Here is a 20,759-nt window from a genome sequence, read left to right as displayed (position 1 = left end):
CTGCTATTAGGGCCCTTTTCCACTAGCATTCGCTAGCGTTCACGCTAAATGCTAGCGAATGCTGAATCGCAAAGTGCAGGAAACTTCCCGGCGTTTGCGTTCACGTTTTTGCTATGCAACGAACTGCATAGCAAAATCGTGGCGCGACTGCGATTGATTAAAAAACGAATCACGGTAGAGGAAATTACCTACCGCGATTCCCATGTTAATATGCAAACTGTAGCGATTTAACACTAGCGGTTTGCGATTCAGCATCGCAATCGCCGCTAGTGGAAAAGGGCCCTTATTGTGTATATATAAGTTATGACTGTTCTCTGATAAATAGAATAGAACATTGTATCATATTTTCTCTTAAGCCGCATCTACACGCGTAGATGCGGCCGCGATGCTCCTTATCAATCGAGCCACTGATGCGGCTCGATTGATAAGATCCTACAGGACGGATCTCCGCACCGCCGATTCCCTGCTCGATCCCCGCGAGGGGACAATGGCAGGGAATCGTGCGGGAGATAAGTGGCGCCGGCGGGGACGACCGGGGAATCGAATGCGGAGCGGGGACGCGGCGGGCACGCGGAAGAGGCGATCCGGCGGCTAATCGAGCCGCCGGATCGCTACAACCGCTCATAGTGTAGACGGGGCTTTACAGTTTAAATTTTTGGGGAGTCCGAGTCTGTGCATTCCTTGACTCCAGGTACCCAAAAATTACTCAGACTCCACAGCCCTGGTGTAAAAAATACAAGTGCAACAGCTCCAGAAACTAACCATATTTAACAATTATATCTAGAGCTAACAGAATTACTTTTTACTACACAGCATCAGCGTGAACAAGGTTTCCAGACAAAGGGAAGAATCCTTCCCAAGGGCATGAAGGAAAAAATGAATTCTATTACTGGCATACATTTTTAAACCTTTCAAAAAGGTTAGATCAAAGCAGATTTCTCAGAGCTGGAACATGCTTTTCTGCACCAGATTCGATTCTAGCAGTCATAATTTACTGCAGATAAAGTTATCCGACTGATTACTATGGATGAGAGATATTCATTTTTCCTTTTGTCCGACTACGTAGGATTGAAAGCCTTTTACAAATGTCAACTCACTTCAGCAATGTACCTCAGCATTTTTCTTCATCCCATCTAACTTCTACAAGAATCAGGTGAGCCACGTGTAATTTTACAATATTGTACTACTGTCCATCTTAGTTATACATTAAATAGTTCGCGTTCCACCGTTTTTACCCCCTTAAAGTGTAACTGAGATGGCCGATTGCTCCCACGCTTTCCTCTTCTGCCTATCCATTCGCCTGCAACTGGCCCCGGAAAATCCTCATCAAGGTCAGTCGGCGCAGGGCAGCCAGATGAGCTCCCAGGCGCAGAACACTCCCGGCTGCGTAAATGCATGCACGGTTGGGCATGCGCAGTTGGCCCCAGGTCGGAAGACTTTCCGAGGCCAATTGCAGGTGAATGGAGAGGACCGTGGGCTTAACCCCCCCTTAAAGAAAACCTGAACTGAAAATTAAAAGTCAAAATAAGCATAAACAAGTCATACTTACCTTCCATGTAGTCTACTCCTCAGTGTCTTTCTCCTGTCCCGTGTCCTGTTTGTTCGCTGTGATCAAAGTTATTTTCCATCCTCCATTTTGAAAATGGGCATTACCCATAACCACTTTTTGGTCAGCACACAGTTAAACTGTAACATTGCCTACTTGAACCATAGGGAAACATGGACACATCAGTTCTCCTCTCAGCCATAACTGACAGCAACTGATATTTTACTGACAGCAACTGATATATTTCAGATCTGACAAAATATTGTCAGAACTGGAAGGGTTTGTTGTCAGAAGAAAATGGAGCGCTTCTGAGAGGAACTGATGACAAGGTAACCATGTAATGTTCATTTGAAGTTACCTCATGCGTTTATTTTAAATATTTTTACTCAGTACAGTACTTTAACCTCCTTGGCGGTAATCCCGAGCTGAGCTCGGGGTATGCCGCCGGAGGTCGCCGCTCAGGCCCTGCTGGGCCGATTTTGATTCTGTAAAAAGCAGCACACGCAGCCGGCACTTTGCCAGCCGCGTGTGCTGCCCGATCGCCGCCGCTCCGCGGCGATCCGCCGCGTGCAGCGGCGAAAGAGGGTCCCCCCAGCCGCCCGAGCCCAGCGCAGCCGGAACAAACAGTTCCGGCCGGCGCTAGGGGCTGGATCGGGCGGCTCTGACGTCAGGACGTCGACTGACGTCCATGACGTCACTCCGCTCGTCGCCATGGCGACGAGGAAAGCAAAACAAGATAGGCCGCTCATTGCGGCCTATCTTGTTACTTTCGATTGCCGGAGGCGATCGAAAGTACGCTTCCGGAGCGCCCTCTAGTGGGCTTTCATGCAGCCAACTTTCAGTTGGCTGCATGAAATACTTTTTTTTTAATTAAAAAAAAAACCTCCCGCAGCCTCCCTGGCGATTTTAATAGAACGCCAGGGAGGTTAAGGACCAGACCCTTTTTTTCCATTCAGACCACTGCAGCTTTCACAGTTTATTGCTCGCTCATACAACCTACCACCTAAATGAATTTTGGCTCCTTTTCTTGTCACTAATAAAGCTTTCTTTTGGGGCTATTTGATTGCTGCTGCGATTTTTACTTTATTATATTCATCAAAAAAGACATGAATTTTGGCAAAAAAAATGATTTTTTTAATTTTCTGTGCTGACTTTTAAATAAAGTAAAATTTCTGTATACATGCAGCACGAAAAATGTGGACAAACATGTTTTTGAGAATTTTTTTAGATTTTTGGGTAAAAGTTATAGCGTTTACAAACTATGGTGCAAAAAAAGTGAATTTTCCCATTTTGTAGCATCTATGACTTTTCTGACCACCTGTCATGTTTCATGAGGGGCTAGAATTCCAGGATAGTATAAATACCCCCCAAATGACCCCATTTTGGAAAGAAGACATCCCAAAGTATTCACTGAGAGGCATAGTGAGTTCATAGAAGATATTTTTTGTCACAAGTTAGCGGAAAATGACAGTTTGTGACAAGAAAAAAAAAAAGTTTCCATTTCTGCTAAAAAAAAAAAAAAAAAAGGAAATCTGCCACGGACTCACCATGCCCCTCTCTGAATACCTTGAAGTGTCTACTTTCCAAAATGGGGTCATTTGTGGGGTGTGTTTACTGTCCTGGCATTTTGGGGGGTGCTAATTTGTAAGCACCCCTGTAAAGCCTAAAGGTGCTCATTGGACTTTGGGCCCCTTAGCGCAGTTAGGCTGCAAAAAAGTGCCACACGTGGTATTGCCGTACTCAGGAGAAGTAGTATGTGTTTTGGGGTGTATTTTTACACATACCCATGCTGGGTGGGAGAAATCTCTCTGTAAATGACAATTGTTTGATATTTTTTTTTTTTTTACACACACAATTGTCCATTTACAGAGATATTTCTCCCACTCAGCATGGGTATGTGTAAAAATACACCCCAAAACACATTATACTACTTCTCCCGAGTACGGTGATACCACGTGTGGCACTTTTTTGCACCCTAACTGCGCTAAGGGGCCCAAAGTCCAATGAGTACCTTTAGGATTTCACAGGTCATTTTTGTTTCAAGACTACTCCTCACGGTTTAGGGCCCCTAAAATGCCAGGGCAGTATAGGAACCCCACTAATGACCCCATTTTAGAAAGAAGACACCCCAAGGTATTCCGTTAGGAGTATGGCGAGTTCATAGAAGATTTTATTTTTTGACGCAAGTTTGCGTTACCCAAGGTGAAATGAAAGTCCATAGACTTTCATTTTAGCTTTCACATATAAACGCAGCCTTTTTGTGCGTTGCGTTACACTGCACCCAGGTGCAGTTTTTCGGCCGACGCTAGCTTTATGCGTTACAATGTTAGTCAATGTAAAACGCACACTATGCGCGTTTTTAATCCGTTAACGCAGGCAATCAGTCCCAGAATGCAACAGAGGAACAATGTAGAAAGTTGAAAACTAAAAGAAAAAAAAATTACCTGCGTTTTTCTATGCGCTGTAACGCATTGAAAACGGATTAAAAACGCACACTCAAAACGCATTAAAACGCATACAACAAAACGTATGCTTTGAGCGTTCTCCAACCCAAGCTCTGATGTGAAAGAGCCCTTAGGTGTATGGTGAGTTCATAGAAGATTTTATTTTTTGTCACAAGTTAGTGAAAAATGACACTGAAAAAAAAACCAATAAAAATCAATTTCCGCTAACTTGACAAAAAAAAAAAAAAAAATCTATGAACTCGTCATACACCTAACAGAATACCTTGGGGTGTCTTTTCTAAAATGGGGTCACTTGTGGGGTTTCTATACCGCCCTGGCATTTTACGGGCCCAAAACTGAGTAGTTTGTAAACCAAATGTCTCAAAATGACTGTTCAGGGGTATAAGCATCTGCAAATTTTGATGACAGGTGGTCTATGAGGTGGCGAATTTTGTGGAACCGGTCATAAGCAGGGTGGCCTTTTAGATGACAGGTTGTATTGGGCCTGATCTGATGGATAGGAGTGCTAGGGGGGGGGGGTGACAGGAGGTGATTGATGGGTGTCTCAGGGGGTGGTTAGAGGGGAAAATAGATGCAATCAATGCACTGGGGAGGTAATCGGAAGGGGGTCTGAGGGGGATCTGAGGGTTTGGCCGAGTGATCAGGAGCCCACACGGGGCAAATTAGGGCCTGATCTGATGGGTAGGTGTGCTAGGGGGTGATAAGAGGTGATTGATGGGTGTCTCAAGGTGTGATTAGAGGGGGGAATAGATGCAAGCAATGCACTGGCAAGGTGATCAGGGCTGGGGTCTGAGGGCGTTCTGAGGGTGTGGGCGGGTGATTGGGTGCCCTAGGGGCAGATAGGGGTCTAATCTGATGGGTAGCAGTGACAGGGGGTGATTGATGGGTAATTAGTGGGTGTTTAGGGTAGAGAACAGATGTAAACAATGCATTTGGGAGGTGATCTGACGTCGGATCTGCGGGCGATCTATTGGTGTGGGTGATCAGATTGCCCGCAAGGGACTGATTGATGGGTGGCAGTGACAGGGGGTGATTGATGGGTGATTGAGAGGTGATCAGTGGGTTATTACAGGGAAGAACAGATGTAAATAATGCACTCGCGAATTGATAAAGGGGGGGGTCTGAGGGCAATCTGAGCGTGTAGGCGGGTGATTGGGTGCCCGCAAAGGGGCAGATTAGGGTCTGATCTGATGGATAACAGTGACAGGTAGTAATTAGAGATGTAGCGAACGGTTCCCGAACCGTTCGCTGGCGAACATCTCTGAATGCATGGGGCTTTTACTACTTCCGGGTCGCTCTGACCCGGAGTAGTACGCCTGCGCTGCCCGGCGAAGCGCGTCCTAGATCGCGCTCCTGTTGCCGGGCACTCTCTGCGCATGTGCGTGACGTCATGAACGACATCACGCACATGCGCAGAGAGTGCCCGGCAACAGGAGCGCGATCTAGGACGCGCTTCGCCGGGCAGCGCAGGCGTACTACTCCGGGTCAGCGCAACCCGGAAGTAGTAAAAGCCCCAGAGATGTTCGCCGAGCGAACAGTTCGCAACATCTCTAGTAGTGATAGGGGGTGATTGATGGGTGATTGATGGGTAATTAGTGGGTGTTTAGGGTATAGATCGAGATAGATAGATAGATAGATATAGGTTATATAGGCTATGGGTAAATTTCTCCCAAAACTACTTATATAGTCATTTTATGGAGAAAAATTAGGCGTAATTGCAGAAAATACCTATTTTTTTCATTTTACACTCTTCCTCATTTTCACGACACGTCCCTCATGTCCCAAAATGAATTATTTGGCCCTTCCCGGTTCAAATTCTATCCCATATGCCATATTTTATTACTAGCTGAGCACGTGGCAGACAGTTATCCCCAGCCTGCACGTATGTGGCAATTGGATGAGTTCGCTAGGGCGACAGTTCAGGGGCTATAGTACTGTACAGATGCATCGCTAGGCAATGGCAGAGCAATACATCTGTAGAGCATTGGTAGTCCAAACTTTCTCCCAAACGTTTGCATCTGATCGCTACAGGCAGCAGTAATTAAAAGTTTACAAACTGATATAGGTATTGCAGGGGTTAATAGGCTAGGTTGGGGTCAAAAATTAACTGGGGATTAACCCTTTCGGGGCCAGCCATTTAACACCCCCCCCCCTTAAGGACCAGGCATTTTGCTGAAAGGGGGGCATTTGTGGGGTTAGGGCAGCCGGATCCCTCCAGGGCCTTGCTGGGCATAGTGTCCCGTGTGGCCAGGTGCCCCCCCTTTAGTCAGCAGCCATCACTCACCTTTCAGGCTCCAGCGATGAGCCGCAGCGGACCCCTCTGCTCCGTCCGGCATCTCTGCTCCTACTGCCGCTCAGTTCCGGGTCGCGGCTTGATGACGTCAGAAGGAGCAGAGATGCCGGCAAGAGCGGTGGGGAGCGCCGATCGTCGTGAGAACAGAAGGGAGGTGAGTGAATCCTCTTCTTTCCCCTGCAGCTATCAAAATGATCCCTACGATCTGCCGGCGATCATAGTGATCACGTGATCAGCAGCCATACGTGATGGCTGCTGATCACTGAGGGGAGGTATCAGCTGTCATATGACAGCTTAATCTCCCCTCTCCGGTGCGCACGATCGCGTTGGGAAGGTTCGTTAGCGCGGACGTTAAATCAACGTCCAGTCAGGGCGGCAGCACCGCCTGCTGGATTTAGATTCAAACTACGTTGGTCCCCAAAAGGTAAAAAAAAAAAAAAAAAAATATTATTACTACTTATTATAATAACTATTATTGGGACCACGCCACCTAATTTTTATTTTTAACTTTTAAAAAACTTTTTCCCAACTTGTTTGAATCCCTGTTGCCATTAGCAATTAACAATCATTCACAAGTCTCTGCACGGCCGGCGGCAGGTGGCAGTTTTTAATACAGGATGTAGATTCTACATCCTAAAACCTACAGCAAGCAGTTAATGTAAACTAAAGAGAAAAGAATATGGAGGCTGCCATATTTATTTCCTTCTAAACCATACTAGTTGCTTGTCAGCCCTCTGAACTATTTGGTTGCAGTAGTACCTGAATAACACTAGAAACAAGCATGCACAGACGCAGTATGTTCCCGATGAAGTGGGCGCGTTTGCTCACGTGCCAACCCATCGTGGGTGAGCGATCCTTACAGGCTGCCAGTGGGACCCCGGAGAGTACTGGAGCTGCGTCGAGGAACACGCATGATCCATCGCAGTAAGTGGACTGCACTTCTATGCAGTCCGCGATACCAGGTGGGCGGGTCCGTTCCCCCACATAGCCTATGAGGGATAACATCTGCCCCAGGCTGCAGCCAGACATCACACTAACTGCTGCCACAGGTGAGTGGAAAAGAGCCTGAGAGGCAGCTTCAGATAAGGTTTTACCGCAGGAACGTTCAAAGGGTCATTTCTGCTTTGTTTTATAGTTTAAAAGACCATCTGCAACTGTGACAGAATGATGCAATGTTATTTAAACAAAAAACTATATAATTGAAAATAAAATATGAGACTTTTCTTTGCTGCTAATGTTATTTCTTACCATGTACTACACAATTCATTATATCATAGGGGTTTTTTTTTCGCTTTAGGTTTGCATTCAGCATTTTAAAAACCGCAACGTTATCAGATGGAGGAGAGTTTGAAACGAAGATATGTGCACATGTAATACCTCTGAACATCACACAGGGGACTTTTTAAACCCAAATCTAGACCCCCACTATCACCAGCATGGAAAGAGGGGCCTCAAGTCATAAATAGCACCAGATGGAATCCCTGATGCTTGCATTACTGTAACTTGCACAACTCTAGAGATAAGCAGTTCCATTTGTGCTCGGTGATCGCATCATCTACACAAAGCAGAAGTTTAATCTGCTGAGCAAAAAAAAAAAAAAAAAAATGAAGTGTCACCTTGAGATAGGATCCATAGTACTTTGTCACATAGGGGCTGTCACACTGGCTAAGCACTGTTATTTCTTGCTGTATATCCTCTATTTCATCCTCCGCTTCTTCCAGGTCAATGATTTTTATAGCAACCACGTGCTGAGTCCGGTTATCAATCCCCTTAAAAACTTCTCCAAAGGACCCCTTTCCGATTCGCTCAAGTTTTGTGAACAGCTCTTCTGGATCAGCCCGGTGGTTCTAGAAGGAAAGAAAGAAAATAAAGTAAGCAACTTCCCATTCTCCAGAAGAGCACACAAATGACAGGTAACAGAATTTAACAGAGTTTAAAATGCTAAAGGTGGCCAAACATCTAGTGATTTTGCTGTACAATCAACCATGCGATTATATTAGCAAATTGAGAGAATTAAGTGTGTTCCAGTATGCCCAACTGATGAGTGAAATATATTCGACAATCAATGTATGTATTCAGAGCATGGAGACATCAATCAGATCAATTAGTGAAGGTAAATTGCATAGGATAACAGTTGCAGTGTGTGGGTCAATTCCCCAATAAAGTCGATCGCTTTTTCGATTGAAGTAGAATCGTTGATAGATTGCTACCTTAAAGAGGAGCTCCAGTGAAAATAATGGAATAAAAAAGTGCTTCATTTTTACAATAATTATGTATAAATGATTTAGTCAATGTTTGCCCATTGTAAAATCTTTCCTCTTCCTGATTTACATTCTGACATGTATCACATGGTGACATTTTTACTGCTGGCAGGTGATATCAGTGAAAGGAGTTGCTGCTTGCTTTTTTGGCAGTTGGAAACAGCTGTAAACCGCTGTTTCCCACAATGCAACAAAGCTCACACACAAGAAACCATGGTCCTGACATCACACTGTGGGAGGGGTTTCACCACAATATCAGCCATACAGAGCCCCCTGATCAGTTTGTGAAAAGGAAAATATTTCTCATGGGAAAGGGGGTATCAGCTATTTATTGGTATGAAGTTCTATTCATGGTTACAGTTTCTCTTTAAGTGTACCATTTTAAGACAACTGTAGTTCAAAAACAAAAAACTTCAATTGCATTGCCATCACTGATAAAATTACAGGAAAGGATGACGGACATTACATCGTCCAATAAACATTAAACAGTGATCCCTGCTGGTCTATGGAGCAGCATATGAAAGCAATTGAGAACATTTGAGCCGTAAGCAGATAGCTTTTAAGATCTAAGTTGCAGACATGTCCTCTTCAGCTCCTGCACAGTCAATGGATGGGAGAGTAATTAAGGTACACATGATGAAATTTCCTGTCAGATTGACTGCCAAATCAATTATTTCCAACAAATCCGATATGATTTCCAATTGTGTTTTTTTTCATTAATTTTGTGTAGAAGTGATCAGAAAAACGATCAGTAATCAGATCAGACCTGTTGGAAATTATTGATTATGCCGTCAATCTGACAGCAAATTGTATGGCGTGTACCAGGCAGAAGAGATGACGACAACCGGAGCAAACTATCTTAAAAGGAATCAGAGGTGTGAGAACTAAAATCGAGGCTGCCATATGTATTTCCTTTTAAACAATACCAGTTGCCTGGCATCCTGCTGATCTTTCTGGCCTCAGTAGTGTCTGAATCACACACCTGAAACAAGCATACAGCTAATCTTGCAGATTTGTCAGACGTCTGATCTGCATGCTTGTTCAGGGTCTATGGCTTAAAGTATTAGAGGCAGAGGATCAGCAGGGCAGCCATGCAATGTGCATTATTTAAAATGAAACAAACATGTCAGCCTCCATAATATCCCTCTCCACTTCAGTTCCCTTTAAGATGTGCAGACACCCGCACCATTCATGTCACCACTCAGGAATAAGCTCGATCCTGGAGGCGGCAAGCTGAAAGGGAGAAGAGGGACAACAGAAGGGCCCTGGTTGAAGCCGCCTCTGGTGGATGGCATAAGGAGGGGGCATGATGCTATCTGGGTCACTGGTAAAGATCCAGCATGCTTGCTCCATTGTGAGAGGTGTATGGAGGCTGGCATATTTAAGCAATACCAGTTGCCTGGCTATCCTGCTGATCTTCTGCCTCTAATACTTTTAGGCATAGACTTTCAGACATTTCTGACATTGTCAAATCTGACCAGATTAGCTGCATGCTTGGTTCTGGTGTGATTCAGACACTAATGCAGGCAAATAGATAAGCAGGGCTGCCAGGCAACTGGAATTGTTTAAACAGAAATAAATATGGCAGCTTCCATATTCTTCGCACTTCCGTTGTCCTTTAAAGCAAGCAAGGGGACACTTACACCTACAGGGAATTATTAGCCACAGTCTAGTACCATCCAGTGTGGGTACAAGACTTTAGTTACCATTCAGAGATTATAAACTCCTCCCCTGACCCCCCCCAAATAAGTTTTGATTTACATAATTGCATTTAGGGGCACGTACACAGTCTAAAAGAGGTATGTTCTCATCTGGCTAAAGTTATGCAACTTTTTGACCCTCCTGAACCAAGTAGAGGTTGCATTAAAAGTGAAACGTGTCATCATACAATCAAACCAGGGCTGTAGAGTCGGAGTTAGAGTCGAGGAGCCGGAGCAATTATGGGTACATGGAGACAGAGTTGGAGTCGGTGGTTTCATGAACTGAGGAGTCGGATGATTTTTGTACCAAATCCACATCCCTGTTAAGTATTAGACTAAGGAGATTGACCATTTTGGGTACCTGGAGTCGGTGGTTTCATAAACTGAGAAGTCGGAGTTTGAGTCAGATTATTTTTGTACCAGACTCTACAGTCCCGAATAAAACAGTATTTTTCAGACAATAAAACACTCTGGATCATAAGATGCACCTAGGTTTAGTGGACAAAAATTCAGGGGAAAAAAAATGCTAAACCTGGTGCATCCATGGTGCAGGAGCATCTTGTGGATCTTCTCCCCTCAATCAAGTCGTCCCCCTTGTGCCTACCCTTGTGTCCTATGTCTTCCTTGTGTCCCTCTGAGCCCCCCCATATGTCCCTCCGCATCTCCCTTGCGTCCCTCTGTCTGCTGCTTGTACTCACGCATCGCCCAGCATCACGTAGATAGCACATTCTTCCCTGCACATGACCGCATAGCGAGTCACGTGCATGCCGGGGCACTATGTAGTTTCCGCTCTGCATCCTGGGCATGATCGGACACAGCAGGGCTTCTTGAGGCAGCGCAACAATTCCTTGCACGCCACCTCACAGCAGTTCATGTGCATGATGCAGCACCACCCGAATTGGCCACAGGCCATGCACAGATTGGCCACAGAAAGTTGCCAGGAGCAGGTGAGATTACACTGCACCAGGCCGGGGGAGCACAGTACAGGGAGTCCCCAGCATGACGGGTCGGTGCACGGTCGTATCGGCGGATATTCAGAAGTTGGGGACTCCCTGTATTTGGACCATAAGACTAACTTTTTTTTCCAGACTTTTGGGGGAGAAAAAGTGCATCTTAAGGCCCATACAAGTCGTATTTTTCTGAACGACGGGTCGTTTGCACGTCCCGTCGTTCAGACGCCATCTCGGGCGTCTGTACAGTCCGTCGTTTGGGTGATAAGACTGATTTTGAGACCAGTCTTATCACCCGAACGACGGACTGTACACATGCCCGATGTGGCGTGCGGACGACGGGACGTTCAAACGACCCGTCGTTCGGAAAAATCCGACGTGTATGGGCCTTTACGGTTCAAGAAATATGGTAACTCATGCCTACCTGACAACACAGTGTTGTCTAATTAGTCCTGGCCGCTCCTATTTCTTAGATAAGACCTTATGAGTGTTGCAGCAGAGAATTAATCTGCTCTCAATGCAAGTCCAGAGCCTACTAATATAGACAGAATAGATTTTCCTAGCTATTGTGCTGGTCTAGTGCTTCTAATACCTAGTCCCTGATCCAGAACAAGGTTGTACATCTGCTCGAATTCCATTGGTCCATATTAGTTGCAGGTGCAGTAAACTGCTGAAGCCTGAAATGAGCATTACAGTCAAGCAACTGGCAGAATAAAGATAGCTGCCTACATATTCCTCTTAGTACTTAACTGCTTTAAAAAAAAGGTTACGGATGCCAAGTGGTAACTTATCTATATAAAACCGCTAATGTGGTGTAGAGAGGTTTTTACATAGACTTCCTCCCCAGTAACTGAAAAACTTTCAGACGGCTTCTGCATTTTATTTTTTAGGTGGTTACTAAAAAGTTATTTTCATTTCCCTGCTTCTCACATGATCAGCTGGTGAGCTTTCAGCAAAGGTGAATATGTGAACACTGGGCTTGTTCATGTCTGCACTCCAGGCCAGAAGAGAGGGATCCAGCACTGGATCGGTGGGCTGGAGAAGGAACCACAAAGATTCTGGCCTATCCAGAGGTAGTGGTGGTCATGTCTAGGACAACTCATGGAGAAGCTTGCAATATTTTTGAGCATCTTATAGATGTGCAAAGCTGATTTGCAGTGATCACATCCTGCTTTAGCCCATGATCATGACTAGTAAATCAGAGACTTGCATATCTTATCACCTGACCAAACTGATCACATGCTTCTCTATGAGGTGCCTAAGGGCCCATTTCCACTAGCCAACGCGCGGCGGTACTTCCTGGTCTCCGGGTACGCAGACGAATCCCAGAAGCCGTGCATGGCACGGCTATGGGATTCGCTGCTGCCCGCACGAAAAAAGGCTGCAATGTAGGCAGAATCGCTAAGGCAAGCGATCCGGACGGCGGCACCATTATCCCCTATGGCAGAGTTTCTCTGCGTGATTTTCTTGTGGGGGAAACTCTGCGGATTCGGCCCGATTTTACGCAGCAGTGGAAACGGGCCCTTGAACATGATTATAATTTGTGGCAAAAATCCCCCAAGATATAGATTTAGGTGCGATAAGCAGTGATAAAGTTATGGCCAAAATGAATGGGTGGAGCGCTAACAGGTGAAAATGGCTCTTGGCGTTAAAGCAGACCGGAATTTGGAACTTCCTCTCTCCTTTGAAAGATAAGCAACAGCACAACATTTAAAGAAACATTTCTTTGTTACAGCTGATACAAATAACTGCAATAAATCTGCAGTGTCTCTACTTCCTCCTGAAAGAACGAAAACCTAGAGAAATGCACCCTGTATGTATTTAGAGAGTTTAGCCTGTCTAAAGGCGCGTACACACGCCATGCTTCCACAAAGGACGAGTCCGCCAGACCCTCCCGCTGGGCGGGCGTTCTGCTGACAGTAGCATGTGTGTACACATGTCGGCAGACTGATAAGGTAGTTTCTGAATGATCAGGATCGTTCAGAAACAGCCTCAGTAGTCTGTCGACAGCACGCACACACGTGCTTTCAGAACGTCCGCCCAGCGGGAGGGTCTGGCGGACCAGTCATTTGCGTAAGCATGGCGTGTGTACGCGCCTTTAGACAGGCTAAACTCTCCAAATACATACAGGGTGCATTTCTCTAGGTTTTCCTTCTGTCCTGTGCAAGAGCTCAGGTCCACTTTAACTGTAAAATGGCCTGTGGAATGAAGAGGTTAAGCTAGATAACTGCGGAACTATAAAAACCGGCAGCAGAGTGGCTGTGTTGAGGTAAACAATCAGAAGATGGATGTTACTTTACACAGATTAGGATATTAAAAAGTAAAACGTGAACGGCTGCTTTGGGCGACACAGCCATTTGCCTTTTCTCTAGAGTCCCCAAATGAGTTTGAGGAAACTTATTAAATATGAATGAGTCTTCTATACAGAATATTAGCCAGGTAATTCCCAGATTACTGTGCAAAATAAAAATGTGAGTGTTTTCAATTGTATAAAAAATAGCCTTTAAAACTCTGATGGAGTTTTCCAACTATTAAAGCAATTACTTCTGTCTTACTTATTGCGATAAAAAGGTTTTCCACATGTCACCAGACAAATCCCATAATCCTTAGCAACTCATTATCTAAGTGACTGAACATGAGAAGCACTGAAAAACAGATCTTTTTTCACATTATCAAATGCAAGAGGAGAAAAAAAAAAAAAGAAGAGGAGAGAAAGTATGGTCAAGTGCCAGGAGACTGGTGAATTAGTGCCATGGAGATCACTACAAAAGCACAGCATACACAGTTTCTGCCCCCGCTGCTGACCACAAAGACAAAATCGTTTTAAACTAGTAACGCTAGCGCCGGTCAAGAGAGGTCAAAAGTAAAAAAAGTCTACGAAATGAAAGCACACTCAGAAGGTAATCACTGCCTTTACAAGACTTTTATATGGCATGAACAAGGTTTACAGGCTTGAAGGAAAGAACGCAAATTTATACTATATTAATATAAGCTTCACTGCAAATGGAAATAAGCTTTTACCAGGCTCATCTTCCACCTAAGTTTACCTTTTACAGCCCAGTCCCACTGTTAATATTATTGATTTATAAAGCGCCAAGCTACTCCATGGCGATGATTTGAGTTGTATTTTTAAGCAGAGTTAACGCATAGCAACAAACTAACTATAGCTTTAAATGTCCATTCACACGCAGGTTTTAAAGCACAGCATCGTTTTAACACCTTGCTGTATGCTTCTTGCAGAGCATCGCACACATTGTAATGAAAGGAACTACATGTATAGAATGATGTCCGTTACACAATGCACAGTGTGAATGAGCCCTTAAAAAGGGACCCAAGCACCTCAATAGGAACAATGTTACGAGCATCTCTTATGGGCAGGTTCATTTTATATGAGTGAGGAGGAGTGGGGGTTGGAGTGAGTTGCATTACTTACCTACAATAGGCGGGATCCTACAGCTTCTCCAGGGAGAGACCACAGCTGCAGCATTTTGAAACTCCCGCCAGTGCCTCACACCTCTGACTATTGCAATGCATGCTGGGAGATGTAGTCTTTCTATGCGAGTACATCTCCTGGCCTAGAGGATGTTGGGGGTGCGAGCGCTCATTCACATGGGGGTGCGAGCGCTCATTCACATGGGGGTGCGAGCGCTCATTCACATGGGGGTTGTGTATGTGTGTTGTGTATGTGTGCGCTCAGTGTGTGTGCGCGTATTAATGTGCGCGCACGTGTGCATTTTCAAAAAATATCTGCTGTTTTCTGAGAATTCATCCACCTATGTAGACCAAGTAGGAAAGGCTGTTCTCGTTCCCATCTCCCTTGTCTCCTGCACTGCTGCTGAACTTTCTAACTAGCAGCTTAGGCCCCCAGCACTCAAGGAGGCCCTTCTGTGCACACCTATGTGTGTCCATTAACTGCTCAACTCCTACAGTACATTTAAATAGTTTTTATATTGATATGAATTTCTGTAACCTGAGAGCAACTCTCTCCAACCTAAACAGAGTGTTCTAAACTGATAGGGAGTTAGAACGCCTCAAATTCAGTAGATCACAGGGAAAGAAAGTGATGGGCAATCAACCAAATGGGGACACCAGTAAAATCCTGGAAGAATGCTGTTCCTAACTCCTTTACACAGTACCCAATGCTATTTTTAATAGTTTCCCCGGAGGTGGGCTTTAATACTAATGAAAAAAAGCAGAGAATGGCTGGTGAACTCATAACAGAACAAACTATCTTTTATCAGTTCAGTTTCAGTCACACTGGGCCTTGTTTATCAAAAAAGGCTTTAATAACCTGTTTCTGAAAAGCCCCACAGCAACCAATCATATTCAGACCTGGAGAACAAAATAACAGTTCAAGAAGTAAAGTCTGAATCTAATTGGTTGCTGTGGGGCAATACAGTCTGATAAAGGAGTACAAATGTGCAGACCGCTGCTAGGAGCTTTTTCAAACTAGCTTGCTGAGGTCCGGACAGTCTTAACCCTTTCCACTCGTATGTCCCGCATAGCGGGACATCGCAAATTCCGCTTTGCACTTGTATGTCCCACTATGCGGGACATCCCTGCAGCAGCGGTTTGCAGCACATCAGGAAAGCCGCAAACTGCCGATCACCACACTGTCAGTGCCCCCCAGCCCCATACCGGAAATCCGCGATCCCGGCCGGCAGGAAGTGACATTTATATTTAAATGCCACTTCTGTTTTTCTTTTTTAAATAAAAAATGGTTGTTGATTTGAATCAGCAGGTTCCTTTGAGCAGATTCCTTGCAGATTACAGGGAGTGCAGAATTATTAGGCAAATGAGTATTTTGACCAAATCGTCCTCTTTATGCATGTTGTCTTACTCCAAGCTGTATAGGCTCGAAAGCCTACTACCAATTAAGCATATTAGGTGATGTGTATCTCTGTAATAAGGGGTGTGGTCTAATGACATCAACACCCTATATCAGGTGTGCATAATTAGGCAACTTCCTTTCCTTTGGGAAAAAAGGTCAAAAGATGGACTTGACAGGCTCAGAAAAGTCAAAATAGTGAGATATCTTGCAGAGGGATGCAGCACTCTTAAAATTGCAAAGCTTCTGAAGCGTGATCGTTAAACAATCAAGCGTTTCATTCAAAATAGTCAACAGGGTTGCAAGAAGCGTGTGGAAAAACCAAGGTGCAAAATAACTGCCCATGAACTGAGAAAAGTCAAGCGTGCAGCTGCCAAGATGCCACTTGCCACCAGTTTGGCCATATTTCAGAGCTGCAACATCACTGGAGTGCCCAAAAGCACAAGGTGTGCAATACTAAAAAACTACTTTCAAAATTATTCAGCTTTGATATTGAGTTTTTTGGGTTCATTGAGAACATGGTTGTTCAATAATAAAATTATTCCTCAAAAATACAACTTGCCTAATAATTCTGCACTCCCTGTACTTTCTTTGCAGAATTTTTGCAGATTGCTTGCAAAGTTGCATGGGGAATCAATGGAATCCTATGGAAGGGACTGGGGGAGAGTGTAAATAGTAGCCAGTATTTTATTGCTAATCTGCCCAATCGAAATACCGCCTATTGCATTGTGTAGGGACAGTAAAACCCCAGGATTACACCCAGGAAACTGTTTTTCAATTTACCATACTTTGGCTTTCTCCTCTGCTAGCAGCCAATAGAAGATGCCAAACTGTCCAAATAAGGAAACAAATTAAACAATATAATGTGTTCTTTAAAATAAGATATAACATGTTACGGTGTTACGTTCCATGTTAAAATGAGAGAGAAAGAGGGAGAGCGCATTTAAAAAAAAAAAAAAAAAAAAAAAAAAAAAAAAAAAAAAAAAAAAAAAATCAGCAGAAACGACTTCCTTTAGGAAAGAACTGAGTGGAAAGGGTTAAAACAGGCGATTGTTTCTCCTGGTTCAGCTCATCCTTTCATGGGTAATATTCAAAATACTATAATTGCATTAGCATTAAATGAGAGAACGTGCAAACCCCACATTTAGCAAGCCACTGAGGTTGATCTTTAAAACACTGAGTGCATTTGTCTTTTCTCTAATCCCTGCAGGTCGTAGCAATTCATTCACCTTCAGTCGCCCCCCTACCTCCCCCACCCCCTTTCTAGAACCGAACATACTAATCAGCTATAGCCAAGCAGTGTGTCTGTACATCACTTGTTCCCAAAACTATAGCCACAACAGATATTGAGGATCAGTTTTGTGATCCACATTTCCATACCATATTGCAAAGCCAGGCATGTCAACATCATCTCTCCAGCTTTCATGATCTACTACTCATGGAATCTACAGATCACAATGCTTACTCACTGTTCACTACACATGCGAGTGAAACAGGAAGTGTCAAAGCTGAAACAGGAAGTAGTGGTTTTACCTGCCTGGCTATGTAGTGTGGCAATCAACACTGGCTGAGCAGAATTACAAATATCAAATAGTGATGAAATGGAGAGAAGCAATTTTCATACAGCCATATTTTGGACTGGTCAGGATATGCCTGCTATAAACCATATTGCACAGCATTATTCACTAAACCAAGGTTTCTCAAACCGGTCCTCGTGACTCATCAACGATACATGTTTTTCAGGAAATCTCACCTATGCACAGGTGGGTTAATCATTGTCTCAGGGGGACATTTATCAAGAGTGTCTGAGACAAAATATTAAAAGGTTTTTAGAAATCCATGCAGAATGGTCTCAGACATCCTAAGAAATCACTGAATAGTGCAGATTCCTTCTTAGACTCCCAGCACACTGCATGCGTTTCCGATTTCAGATTTTACTGCATGCTGCATTTTCTCTCAGTTTTTCTGTTGATAGCATTCAGGGAAAATCTGAATCGCAAACCGGAATCGCAAATCGGATTTGCAGGGAGCCTTAAACTGTTAGGAATAGGAGTAGATAGGAAGGTCTCTCAGGCAGTGCAATGTGTGAGGGAAATTGCTGCTGAGGTAACCAATACATCTGCTGTGTTGATACCAGCAGGTTCTGTGAGGAATTGAGGGGGGAGGAGCACTTCACAAATCATGCCTAGCCTGCACTATCTATAGAACTGCTTTTAAGCACTAAAGGTAGCCATAAACTGGTCGATTTGCCGTCAGATCCGACCAACAGATCCCTCTCTGATCGAATGTGATCAGAGAGGGATCGTATGGTTACCTTTACTGCAAACAGATTGTGAACCGATTTCAGCCTGAAACCGTTCACAATCTGTTGTGGTGGTGGTGGTGCTGCCGCCACTCCCCCCGCCCGCATACATTACCTGCTTCTCTGGCGCGACTCCAGTCCCCAGGTCTCCGCTGTCTTCTCCGCTCTGGTCTCCAGGTCCAGCATGCTTTACTTCTTCCTGCCCGGCAGGAAGTTTAAACAGTAGAGCGCCCTCTACTGTTTAAACTTCCTGCCGGGGAGGAGGAACTGAAGCATGCCGGAGACCAGAGCGGAGAAGAAGCAGCGGTGACAGCGGGGGCAGTCGCGCCGGCGGAGCAGGTAATGTATGCGGGCTCTATCGCGTCGGTCGTCTGGCACTCGAACGCCGCTAGCGACGCGCTCCCTACCCGCAGCGATCGACGGTAATTTTCCGCATGGGGATCGGACGAAATGGATCGAAATTCGGCGTTTAGCGCGAATGATTGGCAGCAGATTCGATCCCAGTGATCGAATCTGCGGCAAATCGGGCCAGTGTATGGCCAGCTTTAATCTGCAGCAGTTCAGGGGTGGATTTTGACTTTTAACTGTACTGCAGCTCTAGAAATCCATGCTAAACTTCCGCTGTTATGTAGGATTTTAGAATTTTCTTATGCAGAACAGTTCCTCTGCTGGTAAGAACAGTTTAAAGTGAACCTAAAGTCAAGAAAAAAAAAAATGAGATTAACTCACCTGGGGCTTCCCTCAGCCCCCTGCAGCCGATCGGTGCCCTCGCAGCCCCGCTCCGATGGTCCAGGACCTGCCGGTGAACACTTCCAGTTTGTCCGTCACCGGCCGACAGGCATGGGAATGCGAGTGATTGTTCGCGTTCCCAGCCTGTATATCGTCCCCTATGCTGCTATTGCAGCCTGAAACCGATCACAATCTGTGGAGCTGCCCCCCTGCATACATTACCTGTTCCGGCTGGCGCGAGCTCCCGCTGTCTTCTCCGCTCTGGCTACTGAACTTCCTGTCCAGGGGAAGTTTAAACAGTAGAAGGCGCTCTACTGTTTAATCTTCCTGCCGGGACAGGAAGTTCTGTGTAGCTCTGGAGCCCAAAGCGGAGAAGAAGACCAGGGGACTTGCGCCGGCTGGAGCAGGTAATGTATTACCGCTGTATTGCGTCAGTCGTCGGGCATTCGAACGCCGCTAACGACGCACTTCCGACCCACCAACGACCGAGAAAAAGCTTCCGCCCGGATGGGTCGACGGGAGCGATTGATTTCGGAAGGAAATTGATCGCTCTGTCAGCGGTGTGCACGGCGATTTCACAGCCACTTCGATCACTGATCGAAACGGCTGTATATCGGCGGGAAAATAGTTAGGGGTTATGGGCCCCTTAATACTTTTAGCCACAGCCCCTCAACAAGCATGCAGATCAGGTGCGTGCTTGTTTCTGGTGTGGGATTCAGCCACTACTGCAGCCAAAGATCAGCAGGGCTGCCAGGCAACTGGTATTGCTTAAAAGGAACATCCATATACTTCTCAGTTAAGGTTCCCTTTAAGGCAGTGTTCCCTAACCCTGTCCTCAAGGCCCACCAAACTGTGCATGTTTTGTGAAATTCCACAGAGGTAATCAGCTCTGCTGAGACACTAATTACCCCCTGTCCGGCCTTCCCTCCTGTCAGGCCTTCCTCAAAACCGCATCGCCTCCCTACAGTGCATCATGAACGCAGCAGCCAGACTAATCTACTCCTGACACCGTCTCCATGACTCCCCTATGCAAATCCCTTCACTGGCTTCAAATTCGCTTCAGAATCAGCTTCAAGATCCTTTGTTTGGCATACAAATCTATACACAAGTCCTGCCCAACCTACATCTCTGACCTGGTCAGCAGATATACACCTGGCCGCCCACTTCGCTCATCCAACAACCTCCTCCTAACCACCCCACGCATCTCGCACTCCCATGCACGACAACAGGATTTCACTAGAGCTGCTCCCATCTTGTGGAATTCTCTCACTGCCCATCAGGCTGGTTCCCACCTTCAAAAAAGCACTCAAAACTCACTTCAAGGAGGCCTACCTCAACTCAGCACTGCCCTAACCCTCTCTGCCAAGAACTTCTTGATATACCCCCTTCTGCACACGAAGACAGAAGCCGATTGGCTACTACATAAGAAATAATGGGTGTATTGATTGCCTACCACTAGCAGTTAGGTGCTGAGGTTAGTTTTAGGCACTCCAAGTGAAAATTGGTGCCAGGTAAAATTGGTGCCATCGTGACACTTTCTGGTCACCTCCACCAGCCCGCAAGGGAAGTTTGCTTTGCACCACTGCACGAACTGGGCACAGGGCTTTGGCCGCTAGTGTGTAAAAAAAAAAAAAAAAAAAAAAAAAAAAAAGAAAGAAAAAAAGTAATTTACATTACCAATGTTT

The 20,759-nt window shown here is 45.3% G+C and overlaps 1 protein-coding gene across 1 annotated transcript in view; it reads right to left on the bottom strand.

The window, feature by feature from the left end:
* The window catches only part of STK26 (serine/threonine kinase 26), a 141,858-nt gene that overhangs the window by 59,137 nt on the left and 61,962 nt on the right, over positions 1 to 20,759 (bottom strand). The window contains exon 2 of the mRNA XM_068250935.1: positions 7,921 to 8,151. Coding sequence (XP_068107036.1) covers positions 7,921 to 8,151 — 231 coding nt within the window. The remainder of the gene's footprint in view (positions 1 to 7,920; positions 8,152 to 20,759) is intronic.

The sequence above is a fragment of the Hyperolius riggenbachi genome, chromosome 8 (genome assembly GCF_040937935.1).
Source record: "Hyperolius riggenbachi isolate aHypRig1 chromosome 8, aHypRig1.pri, whole genome shotgun sequence".
NCBI classification, from domain to species: Eukaryota; Metazoa; Chordata; class Amphibia; order Anura; family Hyperoliidae; genus Hyperolius; species Hyperolius riggenbachi.
Note: the sequence above shows the minus strand (reverse complement) of the source record. Positions and strands in the feature narration are given on the sequence as shown.